Here is a 26,284-nt window from a genome sequence, read left to right as displayed (position 1 = left end):
CTCTTATCCATGAGTCTCCAACCCCTCACAGCTATGGCATAGAATTACAGTTTATGGTGCAGTTTAAGCAGGAACATGCAAAGTAGGAGCTAAACACCTACTAAAGCAAGCAGGACAAAGACTGTAAATGGTGCAAGGAACTAGAAGATTCTTGCCCTTTGAACAGGAGAGACTGGAAAAGACCTCTCTGCATAAAAAATGAGAAATTAAATTAGAAGAAGGCCTGCTCCACGGTTGTATATTACTATTGGCAGTATAGACACATGAATATTTATTTCCAGCACCATCACATTAATACTGGCCTATTCATTCCTGATATACTGTCAGCCCCCCATTTCAATTGCCTTGATTACTTTGCCATGAACTGGAGGGGAGATCAAGTTATTGGTAACCCAAAATACACAACCAAAGATTCATTTTGAACCCAGATAAACCCCTGTATTTGCACAACCACCCCAAGACAGGGAGAAGCAGAAAGGTAGAAAGGTAGGAACTGCTTTAGCCAGCACTGCAACTGGAATAAATCTTGTGAAATTATAACCTCACAGAGAACATCCTACAAATATATGTGATACTCATAAGAAATAGCACCTTTGTAGCAATCAGAGGAGATTTCTGAAATAGGTCAGACATGCATTATTAATATAATAGTTGATATTATATGGCAATATTGTAATTTTAGCTCTATTCCAGTCAAGGGTTTTTTTTTAATACAATGATCACACCCAGTCAGAGACTTTTCAAGGTTTTAGTAAACACCTGACTTTCATGCCAGCAGCCTGTACAGCCACTTCTCTAATTCCAGCCATGTTTTCTGAAGAACAGCAGCTATTGCAGAAGATGCTTCATTAGACTATTGATAAGGAACACTTTAATTAGGCTAATCCACCACTTTCCCTATCTTTGTGAGTCAAAGTAAAATTAGGTTTCTTGAATTTTCCTTTTCCAAATCAACCTAAACACTCCAGAATATAATTTCACAGGGAACACAACACATTCAGCCTATAAGCAAGATTTTGAAAGGCAACTTTCCCCTCATCCATATATTAACCTTGATAATGGGTCTTCAGACTTCCTGCTGCATTTGGTTCCAAACCAAAAATCTCAAGCTGCAGAGAAAAAAATAACTGAGAATTCTGGCATGAATTTTCTTTTTCTGAGATCACTCTGCTCACAAGGAATACCAGATACCTGTGAGAATCACTGGATACCTCTGACAGCCTGAGCAGTGTCCCTATCTGGTGGGCAAAGGGAACCAGACACTGAATCAAGGTGAAGATCTTGATTCCTCCCTTCTGTTTCCAGGACTCCTCAAGAGACTTAAGAAGCTTTAGGTCTAGACCCAAAGTCTAAGCACAGTGATAAATATTTCACCTCTATCTCCCTGCTCCATACTGTGGCAGACAAATTTCTTAGAAGCAACAGAACTTTACATAAAGAACAGAAGGCAATAGTTCCTTATGGACACTTAGCTGAGCACAGACTCCTGGAGGAACAAGGCAATTGCAGATTTCTCATCTCCCATTCCACTGTGGGATATTCTTTATCTTGCTTACACTAGTTTAAATTCACAGCAGTGCATAACTAGCGTGCAGACAAAACAACATACTCTTTCCACACATAGTTCATTTCCCGGAGAGATAATCAAAGAAAACAAATGAGCTGGTAACAGATGTGTCATATAATGCACCACTGCAGCAATACAGACAGGATAAGAGCCCATCCAGAAGTCATCTGCAATGAATCTTTCCTAATTATTTCTATGTAACTTAAAACTATATATCTAACATGAGATTTTAGTGGGTGACTCACTTGAATAGAAAACGAATACAAATGATATTAAAATAACCTCTAAACTGGAATTACAGCTGACTGTGCTCAGAGATGTAGTACTAGAGAGAAACTAAAAAAATTAGGGTGAAGTTATTAAACATCAAGTAAAAAGGGCCAATTTGTGTGAATTATGTGAACAAGAAACAATGGATATGTGCACATGCACATACATATCGCATCAGTGCTTTCCAACAATCGCATATTCTTTTGTAAATTATTTTGAGAAATAAATAAATCAGGAGGGATCATTACTTACTGTTTACTTAGAGTACAAATTAACGAGTGTTTCTTGGAAAGCTCCAGGGTTCAGCATAGCTGAAGACACTAAGACAGATATGTTCATCCAAGAGTGTAAATTATTTATCAGCTAAAGAAAAATAGCAGGAAATGTTTTTATAAAAGGATCATATACTTTAGAAATAAAATATTACAGTTTAAGTATTTAATTTTCTAATGTTTTGGCTAAAACTATAAAGATTATTACTGTGAATGTTCATTTTTGCCTTTCCATTTGCCAAGACCAATAGAATTTAATCTTCAAACACTTACTATCAATTGAACTTGTATACCATTGAATGTCCAATGAACTCCAACGTATAAGTAGTTCTTGTTAAAAGAATTTTATCCTTTTTGCCTGTTTAGTGTCATTTTTCATCTGTCAATATATGTCAAACAGGTAAACAAGATTACTCATAGTTAGATAAAATTTGGTTACTAAAGATATTTTTTTGAGCCAGCTTGTTAGGAAGCCCCAAAATTCAAATCTTTGAAATTCAAATATTTCTTACTCTGAAAAGGCCTGAATAGGATCAGCTTTGTAATAGCACTCTGGGTTTTGATTTTAAAACCACTGTGTACAGATGGAACTATAACTCTATAAAATGTGGACTAGCAATCTTAAAAAAAAATTTTGGCTATGCACTTGCTTAATGGCTGATAGCTGATATACTCTTCAGAATCTCTCCTTCTGGACAACAAAATGAAATCTGGAAAGCTACAGAATTAACTTTAGGAGTTTGCAGAAAAACTGGTAAGAATAAACAAAAAAATATGAAATGTTGAAAGTTTATGTATGAAAAGTTTAGAACACTGACAAGGATATATTTCTGAGCTCAGTCAAAGGTTCTCTGAAGAAATACTCTAAATGGTTCTCTAAAGAAATATTCTAAGAGGTTCCCAAACTACTTATCCTGTTCTACATCTGTTTCCCTTGATTGAAATTTTATGCAAATACAATGATGCAGTTTGAACACATTCTTCTAATGCCTATGGCCAGGAAACTCCTGGGGAAAGAGTGGGACATAAAGCTGGAAGACTATGGCTTGAAAGATGAAATGGGAAAGAATTGTGTGTAAATCACATCCCAAGGCTCTTCTTGTGGTAATAGGAGCAAGCAACAACCAGACCCATCCACTTGGAAGAGCCCCTGAACAAATTACTGTCTTCAGCAGGAACCCTAGCAATAAGAACCCTACTGCTGAGCTGTTGAATTTCCTGTTGGCTCATCTGACTGATTCACAGCATCTTTTTCCCCTGGTCCTCTTGCCTGTGTTCTTTACTTTTTTTCACTGTTGGAGTCTCCTTGTTGCTGGTCAGCTTGTTCTGATGTATTTCTCTCCCCTTCTATATCCCTAACCCTAGGGACTCCCTAGAGTTTGAAAGCCATTGCATTAGGATACCTCTTAAATTTCCAGCATCAAAGTTGCAATTCAGACCTTGATACTTTTTTCCTTCTGCTATAATTTTGTTAGAGCCTTCAACTAGTGAAACCACTGCCCATATTTTTGTTTTGGTTTTTTGTGTTTATGTTCCTTTACAAGCACTTCTGCTGAATTATTCCTTCTCAGCTTTGGCTTTTTCCTGTCTGACACAAGCATATAACATATAGGTGCATATAACATCTCCCTGTCCTCTAGAATCAGCATCTCCACCCCATCTCTCAACAGCAGGCCATTGCGGCACATTGTCTTGTCCTCTTCTCTAATTAGAAGTTCTGTACAGGAGGAAATAGACCCAATCTTTTTTAAAAGCACTACAAGACAGTTCTAGAGATAACTAAAAAAGGAACTCATAAGTGAGGAGTTTTCTCATACAGCACCCAGAAGCTGGAGAAGAAGAAGGACAGAAAGGAATGCTTTTTTGGTCTCACAAATATAGACAAGAAAAACTGAAGATGCTTACCAGACTGAGAAAACACAGGGATGGAAATCTTTAATTTTGTACTCAATGATTTTAATTCTGCTACTCTTCATAATCATTCTATTGAATGATATGTCTCAAACTGATGTTCAAATTCAAATAGTGTTTACTTTATTCCACTACAATGTCTGATACTTACAATTTCAGAGTAATTAACTGACATTTCACAGAAATTAAATTAACAAAAGCAGCCATAAAGTAAGATCCAGATGCCTATTTTCATTTCTCTTTTGCTTACAGATTTTCTTCCTCTGTTTTTTCATCTAAGAAGTGGGGGAGCAGAGAGTATCACTTCAACAGACTAAAGAGATAAGCAAAGAGGTGGGGTTTTTAATGACATTTTAGAAATCTCCACAGCAAGCCTGTTAGGCAAAGGAGAAGAGACTGTAAAATAGATGTTTTGAAAGGGTTATTAAAAATTATTACAGGAATTGCAAGCCATTTATTTTTTTAAATAAATGTAAATTATTGGCAGGAGGATTGCTACACTTAGGAGCTCTATAAACATTCCTACATCTAAAGGGTTATAAACACACACCACTCTCATCCAAGACATCTTTCCTTCCACTGCAAGCTAACTCATTTTTTTTTCAAGGTTTGGTGCCACTAGAGTGCAATGTAAAATTGTGGCTATTGGCCTTTTTACACACTGTTCCTGATTTAACAGAGCAGTTTAGAAGGTCAAACAGGAAAACAATATCTTAAGAAAATAGCAACCTCTGTGGCTTTGAAATAAAGAAAAAAAAAAAAAAAACAGTGCCAAAATATTTATCTCCTCGGTTCATGAAGCCATAAAATAAGTACAGCACTGTGAATCATCTCAAAACTTCAAAGCCCGTATGCCCAGTGTACCATTTTAGGGCTATTAAGTTGTACAGCTACTGTACTTGGAGTAAATAGTTATACAAGATTGTAGCAACACTGCCAAAGATTTCACCCTTGCAAAAAAATTTCCTTAAAGCTACACTCTTTACCAGGAGCTCACTGCATAAGCTCGTAATGTGTCTCACCATCTCAGGAGATTCTGCACCAAAAATGTTTGGTTGATTACATTGAAAATGCCAGCTTCATTTATAAAACACAGTTCTCCACATAAGAGATTAAACACAATACACAGTGAGTGAATAATGAAATACAGTAAGTTAATTCTTTTGACATAACAGCATTTTTGTAGAAAACCAGAGTAATGATTTTGCTCATTTTATTAAAGACTATTCTGAATGTGGTACTATATCACCAAGATGTTATGTAATTCAAGAACATAAGAAGGCATATCTTTCAGGAATATGTGATTCAGAAATGAACATTCATCGACACTGATACCTTGCCTACATGTGATTTTTAGTGATTTGTCCCAATTAAATTAAATTCAATGGTAAAAGGCTCAATTTATATGTAAAGTCTAGCCCACCACAATCTGCTTGCACCCACCTCACATGCAGCTGCCTGCTATTCCAACTGGCTGAGACAATCAAAAGGCACCTTCAGTATCTTACAGAGGCCATCTGGAAGGACTGCAGCCTAAATTCCCGTTAGACCACCTAAAGAATAAATCCTGAATTTTTTGTTTATGTCATAGGGCACTGTACAAGATTTTTGTTCATTTAATCGGGCAAACTCACTTGTATTAGGGGCCAAGGTTTTGAAAAAAAAACCAAGCTTTTATGTACTTGGCATACTATGACTTGCATTGTCATAGGGGAACTTTGTTCTGGCCTCAGTCAAAAATCATGTTATATCTGGGTACTAAAAATATTTTCTGAGGTTATGCATATGAAGTTGACACAAGTTCTGTTTTCCCCAGAAACTGGTTAACACCACCAACTTTGCAGAGCCAGTTTAAACAAGTTTTACCTGATGCTGAATTAGCTGCAATAAAGATTGAGACTAGTTCTGACCTTCCCCATCAGGGCATGCCTGCAAGGATACTCATCTCATTTTGAAGATTTTCCTCAGCATTTCTTAGTAACAGATCTCTGCCTACATTATTTTACACAGTCTATCACAAATTACATTGTATTACTCCATTTTGTAGAATAGTTTCACTTTTATCCAATACATCTAATTAGCTGCTTCTTCTTCCATGCCCACCTATAGGATCAGAAAGACTGGCTAACTAAAAACAATTCTTTAAAGCCTAGACAGCAAAATAAACTCCAGAAATATCCCTGAAAGGCTTTACTCTATTTTGTAAGCTGTATCTTCATTGCTTTCTGCTCTGTTGATATAAATTTCCTCCTTCCTAAAAAAAAATTTAGTCTTTTTGGATTTCAGTAAAGCTTCCATACTCTCTCACAGTATGCTTCTGGACAAAATATCCAGCACAAAGCTGTTTTCATACTTTAGTTCAAAGATGAGTAATTACTTTTATCACTAGAAGTTCTTTTCATTGATTAACATTCAAAAATAAAAATATTATTATGTTCTTCAAAAAAAGTATTCAGGCTTCACTAACCAATCTAGTTTTGGGGTTGAGGTGTAGGCTAAAGTGTATGTGTTTGTATTCAGGGGTTGTACAAAGGAATTGTTTAAATTACCTTGTAACATCATGCAATGGCTGAGCACCTGGCTCCTGGGTCAGGCACAAAGGGTTACAGTGAAGGGGGTGATATATGGCTGGTGACCTGTCACTGGTGGGGTTCCACAGGGCTCCATCCTCTGCCCTGTGCTCTTCTACATCTTCATCAATTACTTGGGGACAGGACTGGAAGGGATACTGACCAAGCTCACAGCCGATAAAAAACTGGGAGGAGCTGCTGACTCCCTTGAGGGCAGGGAGGCCCTGTAGAGAGACCTCAATAAATTAGAGGGCTGGGCAATCACCAGCCATAAGAATTTTAACCTGGTAAAGTGCTGGATTCTGCACCTGGGACAGGGCAACCCTGGATGTACAGACAGACTGAGGAGTGAGATGCTGGAAAGCAGAGCCACTGAAAGGCAACTTGGAGTCCTGGTCAATGGCTAGCTGAACATGTGCCAGCAGTGCCCTGGCAGCCAGGAGGGCCAGCCCTGTCCTGAGGGGCAGCAGGCACAGCATGGCCAGCCAGGCAAGGGAGGGGATTGTCCTGCTCTGCTCTGAGCTGGAGCAGCCTCACGTCCAGTGCTGGGAGCAGTTCTGGGCACCACAACATAACAACGTTAAACTAGTAGAGAGCATGCAAAGGAGGCCATGAGGATGGTGAAAGGGCCAGGAGGGGAAGCTGCATGAGGAGTAGCTGAGGTCACTTGGTCTGTTCAGCCTAAGACTGAGGGGAGACCTCACTGCAGTCTATAACCTCTTTGTGATGCCAGAGGAGGGGCAAATACTGATCTCTCCTTGTGGTGACAGGGCCCAAGCAAATGGCCTGAAATTATGTCACAGGAGGTTTAGGTTGGTATTAGAAAAAGGTTCTTCACCCAGAGGGTGGTTGGGCACTGGAACAGGCTCCCCAGGGAAGTAGTCACAGCACCAGCCTGACAGAGTTCAACAACCATTTGGACAGTGCTCTCAGAAATATGGTGTGACTCTTAGGGATGGTGTTGAACAGGGCCAGGTCTTGGACCCTTGTGGGTCCTTTCCAACACAGCATATCCTGTGATTCTGTGATCACCATGAAATAGGATTTCAACTCAGCCACTCATATAGACTTTACTCCTTGCTTGCCTACATCCTGCATGTAGGTAAATGAACTTGCACAATGTTTCCAAGGCTTGAGAAGTGTGCATAGGGAAGCCATTTCCTGCAACTGATTTTTTTCTATTTCTAAAAAGGACACTCACTTTTTAGGAAAAAAGGATATTCTTACCCTTGATCCTGAAGCTTGAAACCCTAGTAAATTAGCTGAAAAAACAACTGAATGGATTTCCACAATCCTGTTGCACCAAATACTTTAAAAAATTATTCAGTTCCCCCATTCATGAATAATGTATACAAAAATTCTCTCTAATTCAGCTGCATCATATAAATCCTAGTAATAATGGAGTAGTCAATGGCAACATGCTGTGGGGGTGAAAATGCAATTTAAATTGTTTGACACATTTCCATTAATGCATATGTATTCCCAATGTATTCCCAGCAGAAGAAAACTTTGGCAAGCAAAGACCCAATCTTTGAAAAGTGACCAGTGCTTCTGAAATTTAATATCAGCAACTATGTGCACACAACATTTCCTAGAGACCAAGAGATTAAAAAATATATATTTAAGCACATAGGTCTAAATTTCTTATTCTCAGAGACCCCAGTTATAGAGGTGGGTAAACAACTGGACTTGAATTCTTTTAAATCAACTTTCTAAAGCACTTTAATTTCTGCTTTTGTTCATGCATACTGTTCTCCAGGCCACAGCATCAAGAACCAGCTAGGTGTCCAGCACTTTCAGAATGCCCAAACTTTTTCTCTCTGTCCTGCTTTAGGTATAATTGTTGTTTCCCTTTGGTATAATTGTTTGTATAGTGCCTAATAGATCAAACCATGAACAGAAAAGGATTTTTGTTATTTAATTCTAGCCAAAGTTCAACAGTTCTGTAGAAAACCTCACCTGCTAGAGTACTTATTAATGGATAAACATGATCAAGCCACTGGGCTTGGTTTCTCCTTAGGAGCTATTTTGAGAGTTAATGTAAATTTAAATGCAAAATACATTGGCTATACACAAAGAGTTGATAACCTTACACATTTGATTTTCCAGTGTCAGATGCTTTCTTAAAATTTGAAGTTTATAGTTGGTAAACCAGGTAATTTTTTAATCTAGTTTTAATCATCTTGTAACAGGCAGTTCTAGAGATATTTCTGAATAAAAAGCAGATCTTGGTTCTCTGACAATGTTACTTAATTTCTAAACACATTTCCATTAATACTCTCAAAATCAAAAGTCATGGAAACCAAATGTTTCCAGTTGGACAACATCATGAATTTAGATTGTGGTATCTTGAATTTAAATTAATTTGTTTTAACAGACTCAGAGTAATTATATCTCTAAAAATCCATAGAAAGGTAATTTGAATTTATCTGTTTTGATAGTGAATAGCTTTAATACTATGTACATAGGTTCATTTTTCAAAAGCATTTTTGTAATGGCATGATGCAAAACATACCTAAATTAACAGAACTGCCCTTGACTTGAACAGACTGTGGATCAGGCTTCAACCACCGTGACTTTGTCAAGAATAAAATTCTCAAGTGATTTCTTATAAGATACGATGAGAAATGAAACACACACAGGTTCTCATTGATCACAGCTGGAGCCCACAAAGTGACATGTGAAAAGTGGCTGAAAGGGAACCCTTAAGGACTGGAAAAGACATGGTTATTGATTTACCAGGAACAGTCTTGCCAAGCTTAAATGAAGGAAAACAGAAAAATGGCATAACCTGGGTGTAATTCTTTTGAGTTAATGCGCTATGTGAGTGAGAGCTGTGTTAGTCATCTCTAGCATCCCTTCCTAAAGCATCTACGTAATTTTAATTAAATAAATGGCTACAGTAAAAAACTTAAAAGATCAGAACTCCAATGAATTATGAAGTATAAAGTACCATGTATGCCAGTATTTTTACCAAGATAAAACTATGACATGTGCAATAAATGTCTTACAAAATTTTAAATCTTATGAAGAGTATTTGTGTACACTGAAACTGTGAAAGGTGATGAACTTTAACAACAAAACTACTCTCTCATTTCATTTATATTGATTAACTGAACTACATGAATGAATATATAACATACACTCAAAGAAAAATGTTACATACTTCCCACAATTCTCTAATTCCTTTTGGGAAAAGAGGGAATCACAGTGCACAAAAAAAATTTCATACTAAAACTTTTATTCTGGATTTGTTTTTCAAACCCAAAATTCATGAAAGATCTGTAATTCACAGTCAAAACTATAACCCAGCAACTAAATAAATCTTAGTAATACTTACAGGCTTAGTAGTAATACTGAACTTATGGCTTACATTACATATCTGAGAGTAACCCTTTTCTAAGGAGATCAAAATATTTAACATAATTTGATTAGGTCAAATTGACTGGATTTGACCAATAATCTCTTTCAACCTTTAATTTTGTTGAGTTTTGTATGGAAAAAAAGAAGGATTTGTAAACAAAAAACTGCCCAGCATCCTATAGAGTGGGGAAGATACCTTTTCTTGAATAAATCTTTCCTCAAAAGTCACTTACATTGCACAATAGCATTTTATTGACCAATATAACATAAACTTTGTTTAATGTTGTAAATTTTGTCAATGTATGTATACTTAAATGAACAATTTCAATTAAATGAGAATAGTTAGTCAGAAAATCAGTATGTGAGTTTGTTGGGGTTTTTTTGTTTTTTTTTTTTGTTTGTGATCTACAGGTTTTATAGTTTACATGGGTTTTTTTTTCCTTACCTGGAACTCTCTTTGCCCAGTTGATCATGTGCACCAATTCTCTGTCTGCAAGGTTGGTCAACAGGGTCATCATAGAGGCTTCATTGAATGGTCTGTTTGGGTCATATTCAGAATAAACCAGGGGTGGCTCAGCTTCCAGCAAGGCACTGACCATCTGTTCTGCTGTCAGGGACAGGGCTGGGCTGTTCTTCTTGTTATGTTTAACCACCAGTGGACTTGTCCAAAGGGTGGGAGCTCGCAGCTCTGTTGAAGAAGCCTCCCCATTCCTGGAATCCTGCTCCTCTCTTTGGCGTTTTTGTTTCATCACTCGCCCACCTCTGCGGTCTTTCCGGATTCCTAGAGACACACAAGAACATCATCAACTCCTTCCCTTGAACTTAAGTATGATGTACACTTCAGTCAACAGCAGATGCTTTTGATAGACTCAGGCAGCACTGAGTCTTGATTAAGACTTCTTCAGGAGCCTTACACCAGTAGTTGGACAGAAAAACTATTTTTTAAAGTATAGTGTCAGGAATAGTGCACCCCTTCCTAAAATTCAGATCAGTTGGGCTCACAGAGAAATCTAGACTAGTGACACGTACCGCTGCCTCAGCCCAACAAAAGGAAGTCAGTTATTGGGAACAAATAAGTATTTCTTTATTGCCCAAAACTTCAAATATGTCCCCAACCTCTAGCAGACCACTTGTCTATAATTAATAATTAGTCAATGCAATTAATGATGTTGGCGGGTCAGACAGATCACAGAAGTAGCTTTCAAAAACTATCTAGAATATTTTGCTTAAAGTCACCAATTATTTTAATTAAACATCATCCTATTACGGAGCCTGTGATCTTCATAATTATATTAAAAAAACTCAAGAAATTTCCCATTATAAGATGAGTTTATACAGCAATAAAGAATGCCATTTAAGTAGATAAACATAAGTATGAAAAGGAGAGATAATTACGACCTCAGATTCTAATGTGGGAGACCTACTGTCAAAAGGCTGAAATAAACCACAACAGAAACCATTATTGTCATTACTGCACATTTCTGCAATGTGCTTTGCACTGTATGACCCTGAACTTAGGATATTATCAAGTCAGCCATACCAATTCAAACAACATAAGACCTTTGCAGTGGAACAAAATTTCCCTTTGTGGAAAGGTTACAAGAAAAATACAGTGATAAAGCCCATGTGGACTCCAACCATAAAGGGAAGGTTAAGTCTGGATCTAAGTGGAGGAGTAACAGGCATTTTGAGACTGAGTCAAAAACTTAAATCCATCATCAAGTGGAGGCAAGGGAGGACAACCAAGTAATAAGGAAAGCACATAAGGAATTGAGATATGGGAAGGCAGCTCATGATGTGGCTTACACTGGAGTTCTCATGCAATAGGTAAAAGCTACACTAGTCCCACCCTGAAATGCAAAAGAAGTATCTACAGAGAATAAAGATGTAAACCATTCAAGAAATAGGGAAGAGGAAATATTTGAAACAAAACCAAAACAAACCAAAAATACTTGCAAGCAATCAGTACAGGTCTTTATAATGGTTGGGGAAAGGGAAACACAGCATTTGCTCAGCTCTCTTAACACCACAAAATTTCAAACCTTTAGAATCCCAGTCTTTGCTGGCAGCATTTTCATCTCACATACAACATGCTTTCATATAAATGTTGTTCCCTTTCCGCCTCAAAGAAACAGGGAGAATCTTTCAATCTCTTTTCCTCTTTCTTGAATTATGAATTCAACACTGAATTAGTATTTGGAGATTAGGCATTTTATGTTTAATTCATTCAAAATCTAGTGGGCTTTGTGATTCTATTCCATTAATCTATTCAGATAAAGGGAGTTCAATAACTTCTCTCATCACCCCTATTACTTAACCTATCTACATTGTCCCATTCACTAAACTAATTCTAAGCCAAAACTCTCAAGCGCATTGCTGTTCCCATTTTTCATTTAGCAATACCGATCTTTCCTACCACTAAACAGTTCCTGATAAGGAGAGGCAGGGAGATTCTTCCTATTCCGAGAAACACAAGACCTATTCTGGCAAATTGTCATTGTAGAGATACTGGTAACTTCCTTGCAATACTCAATAGCAGGCATGCTCTATCTGTAACAGATATTTTTGTTGTATGTTGTATTTGTTGTATGTTTTGTATCAATTTAAAGGTTTTGAATTAAACTGCCCTGTGAAACATGTATATATAATCACAAGAACAAGCCCACATGGTTCACAGAAATTAAAGCATTTGTTAACTTTCTCACATTCCAAATTTTATAGCTCCTCATCTAGAAATTTTCTTTCAAAGAGAAAGCATCCTTGGGGTCTGTGCTGTTCAACATACTCATAAATAGATAGGCTGACATAATTCATAAACAAGAAGTTGAGGTTAGAAAAATACTATAAAAACATCAGATAAGTTTAGAAAGTAAACAGAAGGCTAGAAATTACTAGGAAAGGAAGGGAGGACAGAACAACTTCATAAATCACGGTTTATTATCGTGAGGCACACTACAGTGAACACTGCATGCAGTTCTGTTCTTCCCAAATTAAAAAGAGATATAAAAATAAATGAAAAAGGGATAGGAGAAAAACAAGTAAGATGATTTGAAATGTGAAACAACTTTGGTGTAAGAAATATCTATATTGACTATATCTGCACGGCCTGCAAGCCAGATTCAAGACTAGAAAATCAGGAATAGCAATAGGATGAATAAGGTACAAAACACTAAAGCTTCACTTCTAACACAAGAAGGTTTCAAATGAAAATATCACATGCAAGGTTCAGGACAGACAGCCTGTCTGTCCTGAACCTTGCATGAGATATTTTCATTTGATATTCTCTTTCACACCATGGAGAAAGAAAACTGACAATGTGAATAAATTAGAAGGTGGTATATTTAGAAGCTGTAGGCCAAATGTGAGAGACAAAAGAATCCATTAAAGGTTAGTAAATATAAGTAGAGCAACTTCAGCTTTAAGTCTCCATCATATAGATTACTGGAAGATCAGAGTTTTCATGTGTTTGCTTTTACTTAGTCCAGGCCTGCCTTGTTAAGTAAAACAAGGATGTGATGAGGATTTTACTTAACAGAGAAAAGATGGCAAATGTAAGCATATTTAGCTGTTTACAAATAAACCAGATGTTAAATAAGAACAACAGTTTTATTTTTAATTCATTTGAAAGCCTACCACTGGCTTTTCTTCACCTTAGAACAAAAAAAGCAGTGCATTAAGCAAAGCTGAACAAAACCAGTTTGGAGGAGATGCCTCCCACAGATTTATTTTTTGCATTTTTATTTGAGGATTTAAAAAAAAATCAAACAATCAACCAACTGTAGCAATTTTACTACTGGATTTTGTAGAGACTAAGTCTGAAAAAAAAGTCAGTAAGAGTATGCATTCCTTCTGCATCACATCACCAGGTTTTATGATCACAGACAGAAAGGTCTCCGAATCTGTATAAGTATCATATTCATCAGGGATTTATAGAGCTTACTATTAACTCTTTACCTAAGGCCTAGATGGACAAACAACACTTATTCATTTTCTTGAACTAAATAGGAGTGAGTATCTCTCTGAAAAATGCAAGTGCTCCCAAATCTCCTTCAACTTAATCAAATTTTGTCTCTGTTAAAGAGAGATAATAGTGATGAACAGTCACTAATTCCAAAAAAGACAATTCTATCAAACTACGATTTCCTTGACAAAAGTGCAATGATTCTGTAAGGGTTTTTTAAATATATGAATGCATCAATTTTAATTTAACAGTTCAGCAAATAAAGGAACCTTAATTGTCAAGTGCTATGACAGACAATATTCTAGCAAAAATTGAAGTACTATGCATCTAGCAAGAGCTGTAAAACAATTTCCACTTGAGTTTTAAAGCTGCAAGAGCCAATATTTTCAAAGGCAGTTATACAACGCTTCATATGTAAATTCAGTCAGACCTTTGGACATGGAGACAGTTTTCAAAACTGCTAAGTAATTATATAATCAAACCATTAGAACCTGATCAGTAAAATTGCATATAGACAATAAAATTGCATATGACACTCCCATGGCAGAGGAGTTGGCACTAGATGATCTCTAACATCCTTTCCAACTCAAGATTCTATGATTGTATGATTGTGAAAGAAATCATATGAAATACTTCCGGAGTGTTTTCTCATATGTCAATAAAACAAAACAAAAAATAAATTCCAGATCATTAAAACAAAAGATCAAAAATTAAATGCACTGAATGAGCGTTGAATCTCAGCTATACAACAGCCATTTTTTCCTACCTATTGCTAATAAAAAAGCTCCACTTCGTATAAAATATTCAAGAATATTTAGAGGAAGAATAGGAGGAGACCAATTAGAATCAAATTTGCTTGACTGTGTGTGAACTACAGAGTAAGAAATTTTAGATTTGAAGATACAGGTATCATCTCCAATTTTGTGCAAGTTAAATACATTCTCTGTGAACTGGTTTGTATAATATTTTTCAATTTCTTTCTTGTTAGAAATTTGGTCAATCAACAACAGTTTGTAGCCACACTTTTTTTTCTTTTTTTTTTCTTTTTTTTTTGCTTTTTTGTTTTTGGGGGGTTTGATTTTGGGTTTTTTTGTTTGGTTTGATTTGATTTTTTTTTCTTTCTTTTTTTTTTTATTTAAGAGGACAACAGAAAGACAGAACTATGATTGGATTTGGAAACAGTGATGGGTAAATGGTTTACCAGCTAAGTTCCTAGCCTAGAACAACCTTTGAACTTGAGGCTCTTTGTCCACACTTCTGCTCCTTGTCAGCAGGCCCCAGAGGAGAGACATTTGACACTTCTGTATACATGCACAGCCTTGTAGCATTAACAGCCTATAATTTCGTCAGTTAGTCAAAAGAGTGTTTCAAATGTGCTTGGAAGAACCTTCTCTTCCAAACAATTCTGTTGCTGTTCATGACCAACCTACCTCATTGGCATCCTGTTGAAAATTGCCAGAGTGAAAGAATCTCTGTTTTATAGAGAAAGAACCTCTAATGTTTTGTAAATCAAATCCTGCTTGACAATAGAAGAGAAAATGTATGTGGTAAGTGAAAGATATTATAAATAAGAAGGTATCTCAGAGAGGCAGAGAGTCAATTGCCCCGCTGATGATCAGAGTGTTAAGGGAGCATGGCAGAACAGGCCACGGCAGAGCTGCCAGACAAATCCTCTACAGCAGTGTTTGCAAAGGAAGAGATACCAGATTTTCCTATGACATAATCCTACCTTTCTGAAACTGAAGTTGGGTTTGAAGAGACCAGAAATTCAAAAGCCTCTCTTCAAATGTCCAAGTACGGGAAGGATTTACTAAATTGTTGGGGGAAGACCTCTGGGACTGAGTCCAAGCTCACTTTGGTGTCATTGCTAACATTAGCCAAAGTAAGGGACTGCAAAAGTAAGACAATGTGAACAAGCCAACAGTTCCCTTATGGACACAAACCTGAATGTCTAAGCACAATTGGCTCTAGAGTCCAAAGGGCAGATGCAGGTGAGGTATCTGTCTCCCAACAGCTTCTTACAGCAACTTCACTTTACAGGTAGGCACATTAGGCACACCTCTGCTGAATTTAACAGCTTTATAATGTTTCACTGGAAAAAAACCAGAATCCTATAGCTTCCTTTTAAACATAAGGTCACTGTAGCTGCTGTACATAAGCAGAAGTCAATCACATAATTTCATTCTTGATAGATATATAAGAGACAGAGATTGCTGAAGTTCTGACTGCACTGTAGGTTCTAATGTTGTAATGTATCTTAGCATGGTGGTCCTTCCAAGATGATTTTAAAGAGTTTGGAGATTTTTGGGAAATTTTCTGCTTGAATCTCTCTACATAAATACGTTATTTGATCACAGAAAAGTAACACCACTTTCCAAATTCAAATTTTATAGCCTAATAAATCCTTCTTTTGAATATGATTCAGACAATCAGCCCCTTATTTCATTCCCATTTCACTTTCAGAAAATGAAACAGTGATGTAAATTGTGCTGAAAACCCAGGTGGGTTGACAATTAGTTTAAATGAGAAACATTGTCTGAAATCTTCTAAAAAGATTAATCAGAATTTAATGTCTAATCTCAAACAGACCTGCCCCAAGTGACAGTGCTTAACAGCCTGATTTCTGACAAGGATATCTAGACACTCAGGACTATAAATAAGCAACAGATTTGTGTTCAGTCTGTGCACCTGGATGTTACAGTCTTTTTGACTCCTGAGTGATGTACGTTTATTTATGGGAGTTTCTTTCAAAAAATATCTCTTATCCTTTTCCAAACTGGGGCTTATTTCTCCTCTATAATCAGGACCCCCTTCTATTGGAGATAGAGGGAGAGAGAAGTCACAGTGGGGGTTTAGATTCCGATATTCTGGTTCAGCTCCTGGCTTTGCTACCAGTTTGCTCATTCACCAAGTCACACTATATATCTCAGTGCCCCAGAAATCCTACTGACTAAAATGCAGATCATAAAACTGGTCTTTCATGTAAAGTCTTAAAGACCAGTTACAAAAAATAGCTGTTAAAAAGCAGGCAAATGTCATTTGGGGTCTCATTTAATGAGTATTCATAATGCACAGTTTGAGAAACAATGATCTATTAAATTAAAGATGAAGGTGCAAGGCATGATTCATCCTAATCTGTATTTTTTTATTCAGTCTTTGGCAGTCATAGCACATAACACACCTAAAGAGCATCTTAGGACGTGTAGAAGTGAAACAAGAGAAGTTTAATTAATCCATCATTCAAATTAACCTCTTTCAGTGTCGACACTCCTGATAAACTCATGCCAAGTTTTGGTTACAATAAGTATGGCAACTGCCCCATTCCTAGTCAACATTTACAATGAGCCTTTAGACATTTCAGGGATCACAGGAAGGCCGTTTGAGGAACATTCTCTACCTTTACACCATCCATGATATGGGAAAGCCAGTCATTTTCGGACAATTAGTCCATTGGAATAAATCCCAAAGACAGTAAGAAATTTTAATTGCTACATTTTAGAAATTGAGTATTGGAGGTGTTTGGCCTGATACCAAGACTGAGTGCTAGAACTGAACTGTAAATGTCTAACCAAGAGAAGAGCCAGAACCATACAATCAGAATCGTGGAGACAGTTTTGGGTTGGAGAGGATCTAAAGGATCATCTAGTTCCGATCTCCATGCCATAGTCAAAGACACCTTTCATTAGACCAGGTTGCTCAGAGCCCCATCCAAGCCGACCTTGAACATTTCCAGGGATAGGGCAACGTTTCTGAGCAACCTGTTCCAATGTCTCTCCACCACCTTCAGAGAAAAGAATTTTCTCATCCAAACTTACCTTCTTCCAGTTTGAAGCCATTAGCCCTTGTCCCACCACTAAATTATCTTATAAAAAGTCCCTCTTGAGCCCTCTTATAGCTCTAGTACTCTAGGAATTACTCAAATAATGAAAAAGTATGAAAAGGCCAAAAAGCCAATGTAAACTAATATACAACTATAATCAGCTTTACAATTTCAAACAAGTGTCAAGCGTTAAACATTAAAAATTCTGCATTAATTCTTCATTATTTTTTTTACATATCCAGTTATAGTATATAACTAAGCATAAGACAATTTGTCCCATTTTATCCCATTTCCACCTGGCTGCAAAAGAGCTTTACCACGTATAAATTCACTCCTGAATCTGCTTTGAGCAGGTGACTCAACAAAAGACTTCCTAGTTTTCCTTCTAGCACAGATCATTTTATGTAGTGGAATAAGAAGATAAATCATCTTTGGCAAAGATGTTCACAATAACAGTCTCTCTTTCTAATGTTGGGAGCAGAACACAGGAATATTGTACTTTGTGACAATTTAATGGCAGTGATCCCCTTTGCATGTGTGCAAAGAGGAGAAAAAATACTTCACTAAAAAATCTGATTTCATTTCCACCTTATTTTCCCAGAAGACTGCTGTAAACTCACAAAACTTTACTTCAAATGTGCATGAGTACATTATTTCAGCCCATCAATTCCAACTTTAAAGAGTACATTTCCTCATATATTTATCAGGCCCCACCTACAGTTATTTGGCTGAGTACAGAACAGTATGTCTAATAAGCACCATTGAGGTTCTCCTCGAACAAACCAGAATAATTTCACATCCACAAACCATTTCCTTTCATTCACTAATTTCTCTTTTAAATATAATAGTTAATTAAAAGATAAGTACATGAAAATGTAGAAGACCTTGAGCCCAACCAGTGGTTGCATCAGACATCAATTTACTTCTGCTTTTGAGAATTATTTTAATTACCCTTTTTCATGAATAATAAGCCTTTTTGCATGAATAAATATAGAATTCAGCAAGGAAGTATGGATCTCACAATTTAAAGACAAAACTCTGTAAGATCCTACTCTGACAGAATGAAAAAATTAGTTTTTTCATTTTCCCTGTAAAAATTTATCTTAAACTTCAGCAAGACTGTTGCACTGAACCAGTCTGGCTTAGAGGTGGATAACTATTTCAAAAGAATGTAAGACAAAAACTGAAGCCTAGAGACTCCAATCTCTAGGAGTTAATGAAAGTGTCTACAGTCCAATGGCATGTGGTTTTAGCACCCTGTTACAGCCAGCAGAGAGTTTCACTCCCTGGGCTGTATCACAGTAGTTTCTGAAGCATTCTCAGGCAATTTGCAAGGGTAACACTGCAGGATGCAGGCTTCAAATGTGCTGTAACACATTATTCATTATCACAACAAACAGTACACAGAATCTTCTCTCTACAACCTGAGATTTCAGGCTGTTCAAGGACAGTAAATACCCCATGTCATATACAAAGTCACCATCTGAATGTAGCACATGAGCACTCAAATCCTTGATAGCCACATTTCCTATGATTTGATGCTGGGAAGCCATCAGCATTTAACATTTGAAATAATTATGTAGGTGTCAGGGTGGTTAAACATGGACTATCAGGCAAATAATGGATTTTCCTTTAGGTATCTGGCATTTAGCATTATGGCATTTTTTTGCCATAGCCACGAATCCCATTAGGACCCTGTTGCTCTTATCCCACACAGCACTTAAAGATAAATCTGTCTTGTCATACATTGAAAGGAGGGGAAGAATGCAGCATGCTAATTACTAGAAACCCTCATTCACTTACCACACTATAAAAATAATTATTAAAAACCAAAAAAACAAGGTGCTTTTGGTTTCGTAAAATTAGGGTCTTTAGGCCCAAGTCACCAGAAAGCTTTTAAAACAATGGAGAAACAGAGAACTAGGTCTGTATCGGAGCAGGGGTCACCTGCACTTTACATATGGTTGGAGATTCAGGGCTGCAGCTGCTGTAACAACTCCATTTGAAAGCTGGCACCCTGCATCATGTGAAAGTTGGAGTACACTTCCCCAAACCAGGACAGAAACAAGCTTCAAGAAAAGCATCAGGAAATTGTAAACAAAAACAAGGCTTCTCCCCAGTGCTACAGAACAGAAGTAAAAGGGACATGGCAAGGATCTTATTCGATGTGCCCACTTTATACTCAAGTACAAACAGGGGAGGACAGACTAATTAGTAACTCATAATTTTAAGGGTTTATCCAGAAAGAGAGAATGAAGTACTAGGACAAAATATAACAGCTTTAAATTATGCCTCAGATGCCCACCGCATCAGCAGAGATTCTTGCAGTCTAATTGTCTCTTGAAGCAGCACAGTAACAGATGCAGAAGGAAACACTTGCAAACACAAGAGGAGAGAGAAAAAAATAACTCTTCAGTACTGAAAGAAGTTTTTAAAAGGCCCAAGAACAGGGAAGAAAAAAAATCAATAAAATTTCCAGAGGAACTCATAAGAGGAACTCATCAGTAAATGTTCCTTCCACACAGTTCAAGGGCCACTTGAAGCCTGCATTTTTTTCTGCATGAAGCCTCTAAAACATATTTCAGTTGTGTCCACTCTACTAAAAATAATATATATGAACATTTTCAGTCTGCATTAAGTGACCTTCTGTGAGGAAAACTTCAGCAGCCATATTCTATATCATATGTTTAGAATTAACCAGAGACATTTAATGAAGATTTTGCCTACCTTCCACAATATTTACTGAAAGTACATATTTAATATCAGTTATTATTCATATCACTTAAATGGCAGAGAAAAGTCATAAGTTGGCAACTTTTAAAATTTATTGAGAAACCTCAGCTAATTTAGTGTAGAATAAAAACTGGGATTACATTTGGGGGAAAGAAAGATTACATGTGTTTTCCACTATATCTAAAGGTTGTATCATCATAAGCAAATTGTGGAGACAGAGATAAAAGTGAGATAAGACACAAACAAATATTCAAGCATATGATAGAATTGATGCCTTAAAAAACGGCAAATCCTTCAAAATGAACATAAAGTGATTTTTTAAATTAACAGATCCAATCACAAGAACTAGGAGTTTTTTGAGAACACTGTGAATCTTGAGCAAATTACAGAACTACATTATTTTAGTATGTTGAAGAAAAGTTCCATTTTATCTATTAAAAGAGAAAATTTTCACAGCTCTCCTCAGAAAAAAAAATTAAAAATTAAAAACATTTAAACATTATCACTTAAAGTTAAGCTATATGGCATGATAAGAATATTTACTTAACCTTTAGTTTCATCTGAGAGAAATGTGACAATTATAAAGGTCTAGATTCAGAAGAGTTTAGGTTTAGATTTAGAAGAATTTAGAAAGGTTTTTCTTCCCCACACATTCATGTGGCCAGTAGGGGATCAATGGTGACTCCAGAAAAACTTTTTATGTTTTACATCATGTACATTAACTTTACCTTCCTTGAAGTCATCTGCAGGCATGACAGATTTATCACTTGTAACTGAGGGATCTTGAGATTTTTTTCCCAAGACTTCCTAAAATAAATATTTTAAAACTCTTGCCTATGAACCAGTGATGAACTTCATGCATTATTAGTAGTACTAGAAGAGCAGATAGAATTTATGCTGATCCTGATCTCCTTGTTTATAAACTGTGAGTTTAGTTTCTTAAAAGAAGAAAAACAACAGCAACAAAACAATAAACACTGACAAATGAAACATCACAACAATGACTATTTTTGAACTGCCAGTTCCTGTAGTGACCATAAAAATCTTACAGCATTGTAAAAGGAAAGGAAAGGATGAAATCCAGATGAATTTTCTCAGGTGAGAACCACTGTATGAAATAACGATTCCAGAACATTTATATTTGAAAGAAAATTTGGAGAGAATTGCAGTATTTCTTTTGGACTGTTTTAATCTAAAACAATGCTGGTTGAGACATCTTCACAGTTTTTATGAGAGTAAAACAGTTACATATAGAATAGTCAAAAATCTATTAGAACTTGCATCCTAGAGAAGACATACGAACAACATAACACTGGCAGAGTGGATCATTAATTAAATACACCTAAGTGTAATTGGATGTAAATGTGCCAAATGAAAAATGCAACGTCATCAACATAAAGCATAACTATAAATCCTAGCTATGATCGGCCATGTGTACAAAGGTCAAAGCTAAATCTGCATGTCATAGTCATGTATGGATTCTCTGTTTTTAGGGTGTCTTTCTTGAACTTCTAGCTATTCTAGATCATACCTGTGATATTAACTACATACCCTTTGAATCGTTCTAGCCATATAAACCAGGATGTTCAGATCAATACATAAAATCTCATGAAAAAAAATCAACCATTGTCTTAACTTCTAGAAGAAAAAGCAGATTTTACATCTTCCTCCTGCTTGCATCCCAAAATTGATATTATAAAATCAGTCTCAGCTCTTTCCTAATCCATGAGTTGAGAAAAATGCAGATCCAATCTCAAGTGCAGCAACAACTGATCATTTTTCCTTTAGTCTTTCCCTTTTCCTCCTAAGATTCTCAGACTTGGCCTACCTTTGCTGGACTTATAAATGATTTGTTGAGGAAAGGACAAACATGATGAACCCCTCTTCTCTCTTGCATCAGACTTTCTGTGGCATAAGTAAGTATTAGGTGTGCCAAAGAAAGGAAGAACCAGTCTGTAATCTAACTAGCTCTTTACACACAAAATACATGGGATCTAATCCTTTCTGCCCTGTGCACTAGTTTGCTAATTTTTTCCTATAGATACAGGTTTCCATACAGCTACTGATTACTCTTCATTGATAAAAGCAATGTGAAATTTTTAGCAGGCTACAACAAGCCATCATTATTACAAATCTTCTAGGAAAGTGGCATTAATCACAGCTCTTATAAAATGAGTAAGCCTTTAATATTGTTGGGTTAAATTAACTCACATCTAAAATACGTGTACAGTACCAGAACAGAGCAATTAACTTTCCCTTCCAGGATTCACAGAACAAAAATTACATATCCAGAAGTTTATTTAACTAATATGGACTGATTTGAGACTACCAATGCTCTTCCCACTGAACTGCAAAGTGCTGCAAAATCTTGGGTTAACTTTCATTCATCAGGATCTGAATCCTACCATGAGAGACCAAAGAACACTGAGTTAAAAATAATAACAGAGGAATTCTAATTCTGTTGAAATCAATGGTCCTCTTATTTTTCATGCAGATTTGGACAAGAAAACATGATATTCTGGAGCTTTTAATTTTTTATTTAATGAAATAATTTTGGTTTAATAGACTGCAACTCAATAAAATCAGTAGCTCCCTCCTTTAGTTAGAAACCATACCAGCTGCCCAATGAAGTTAAAAGGCAGGAAGGTAGATAGCAATGCTAAAGATTTGATGATGGCTGTGTACATACCACCTTTCATCATCCCCACTTCGTAGCATTTTCTCAGTCGGCAGGCCTGGCAACTCTTCCTTCTGTTCTTGTCAATGGTGCACTGGTTAGTAGCAGGACACATGTAGTCATTGTGCCCTGTAAAACCAGAGGGAAAGTAAGGACACAGCTATACACAGACATAACAAAAATTACTATAACATCTTGGGGAAAAAAGTAGGGTTACCATCATAACCTCTCGTAAAAGTGTTGATACAGATTTTGAAACTAACATCTGTATGCCACGCATTGATTTGCAAATTCTTTAAATTAAAACTTCTGTAGAATAATTAAAATAGTGAACAATTAAAGCAACCACAAAAGAGGATCTATTAATATGAACAAGCGCCTTGACTTCCTTGCTCTCAGGCCGAGAAATACACCACCATCTGGTTTTGTGCGCCTGTGCTGATGTTTAAGCAATAGACTGCACAAAATGAGGTTTACGAAATTAAAAAGATTTTATCTGTGACAGTCAGTTCCAGTAAAGAAACAAACAGCAACATAGAACAGAAGCAAAAATCCTCAAATAATTAATTGTACCTCAGGGATAAATCAATCACTAATTCCAGATGCATGTCTACTGCTTTGGGCAAAAACTTTCTGACATGACAAATTCTAAAATTACCACACACTGAAACCAAGATTGTTACTGGCATCTTCTCCTTCAGAGCTCCTCTTCCTCATTTCTTACTCTCTTTAGCATTTGTTAGTGCCAAAAAGCATCTATTCCATTCGCTTTTAACAAAAGTGTGCTTAAATCTGCTATAAAATTATTTGCCAACCATTGACAAAAGTTAGCAAGGATGAAAAAGTCTCTTCAAAACTATCTCATTGGTGCTCTGTATTCATCTGAACATAACTAAGGTACAGCACACACATTAAAAAAAAAAAAGTTACTGCAGAACTGTTTGTTCTTTCTTTGAGGTCAAGGGATCAACTTGAGGTAAAGTAGCGTGGAGGTTTCACAGAGGCCTTGGTCTCATCAAATCATCTATCCTTGACTACAAATTAGAAAATAGAGTAAAAATTGCTATCAGATTACACCAGGAGCATCTGCTCTCTAATGCTGCATAACTGGGATCTCATCAAAATAAGTAGCCAGTCTCTAAACTTGTTACTAGGGGAACAGCTGACTATGCCCTGTCTCAAATAGACAGAACTATTATTTTTTAGGTCTACTGGATAGAACAAAATAATACTGGAAAAGTCTGTATCCATATGCTTTGCTCCACTACTGCAGTAAACAGGTACAACTGAACCACCATCTCAACCCAGCATGAGAGAACGCTTTAATTTTCAGTTCCTCTGGTAGGATACAGACTGTTCTGTATCTGGTTCAAAACCTTTAACATGTAAGGAAATAAAAAAAATCAAGTCAGAAAGAAAAGAGCCTCAAGCACATATGCAGTATCTACAGGGAAAAGGAGCAAAAAAAAAAAAAAAACCCAAAAAACCCCAAAAAAAGGCCATATTTTTTAGAAAATGCACTTATATTGAATCACACTAAGCAGCAGTGAACAAGTGTAGCACCTGACTTCAATCACCTGCCTTGTTCATTAGGCAACTTTGGAAATACCACGAGATAAAGATGGAAAATTTTAATTACTCTTTTTAAAAACAAATAAGTACTTTGAAAGAAGAGCTCATCTTCTTCCTGATGAATTAAAAGGTAAATTCACATGGTGAATGAGTGCAGGCTTTGAGATCAGCAAATAATTCAGAACATCATTTAGATGTCTCTAAAATGAGCAGATAAATCCCACTTAGGTCGAAGCTGAAATCATGCTAACCACCTTTGCTGGATTGGCTGATTTTTATAGTGTTCAAAGGTTAAAAAAAAAAAAAGTGACAGACGTGACTGCATGCAAAAACCAAAAATCAAGTGTAATCAATATCATCAGGGCAGCCATCCTATTTTTCCTATGCTTATGTGGGTGATACCCTTCTCCTTGGCTATGAATCTGTATTTATTTCTGCAAACCACAAGTGTTTTGGAAATAAACACTTGGCTTGTACAATAGTACATAAAATAATCCTATTTGTAATAGAGCTACAGTTCCTACATTCATATAATAATATTTTTCCTTTTGAAGAGTTTTATCATGAATTTGCCATTTAAATGTTAGCATAATAAGTCTGTTTTCATGCACATGATCTGCACCTTAGACAATACACTGTTCACTCAAAGTGCTTGATTGACTTCACAGAATAAAGAATGTAAACTCTGGCTGCTAAAAACAGAAATATCTGTGTGTGATGGGCATACTTCTTTAGATTGCAAGTATCATTGTTTAGCCTTTCAGATTTCCTGTAAATCTAGGGAAAAGATAATGCATTTAATATTTATCATAATTTTTGGTTTAAACATGACTTATCAACATGATTTATCAACATACTTCAAGAGATGGGAAAACATGCTGATCTGAGAGTGAAATTAGCAAAATTTTCATACATGACAGCTGGGATAAAAAGGAAGGAAAGGAAAGCTAAATTGTAGACTTTATCCACACCTTAAGGTGCCAAACAAGACTGAAAATGAAAAGCAAAACCTTGGGAAAAATTACATTAAAAAGAAAAAAAAAAGCACTTGGACATTACATAGATTTACCCAGTAAAAACAAATGTTGAATGTAAAATAAAAAGTAACACCAATTTTAAGTTAAAGTGCCCCAATAAAACTGCACTTATTGGTTTTAAAATCATATTTTTTCCTAACAGCTTCACAGAAGAACATAAGGTTATGTCTAAATCCTTTATAAGCACAGGTACACAAATTCACAGCTTAATTACTCTCAGAAAAGGTCTTTGGATTTGGAATTTGTGTTCTCTTAGCAACTACTCAGCACTGCTGAGAAGATTAATCTTCTTTCTGGTTTTAAACAAGCAAAACATTAGTGATATGACAATAAGGAAAAGAGTCTAGAAGGCTGTAAAACATACTTCATTTGCATCCAGTGAGGAAGTCCTCTTTTTCTGCATACCTCAGAAGGAAAGATTATGAAATATCCCAAGTTAGTAGGGTCCTGCAAGAATCATCAAGTCCAGCTCCTGGCCCTGCACAGGACAGCCCCAACAATCACACCACATGCCCGAGAGCATTGACAGAC

General features: G+C 36.3%; 1 protein-coding gene across 1 annotated transcript in view; it reads right to left on the bottom strand.

Annotated features, from left to right (window-relative positions):
• The window catches only part of ESR1 (estrogen receptor 1), a 108,594-nt gene that overhangs the window by 39,644 nt on the left and 42,666 nt on the right, over positions 1–26,284 (bottom strand). The window contains 2 exon segments of the mRNA XM_077175397.1: positions 10,399–10,734; positions 23,157–23,273. Of these exon segments, the coding sequence (XP_077031512.1) occupies positions 10,399–10,734; positions 23,157–23,273 (453 nt within the window).

This window comes from Agelaius phoeniceus, chromosome 3 (assembly GCF_051311805.1).
Source record: "Agelaius phoeniceus isolate bAgePho1 chromosome 3, bAgePho1.hap1, whole genome shotgun sequence".
Lineage (NCBI taxonomy): Eukaryota > Metazoa > Chordata > Aves > Passeriformes > Icteridae > Agelaius > Agelaius phoeniceus.
This window is presented reverse-complemented; position numbering and strand designations above follow the sequence as displayed.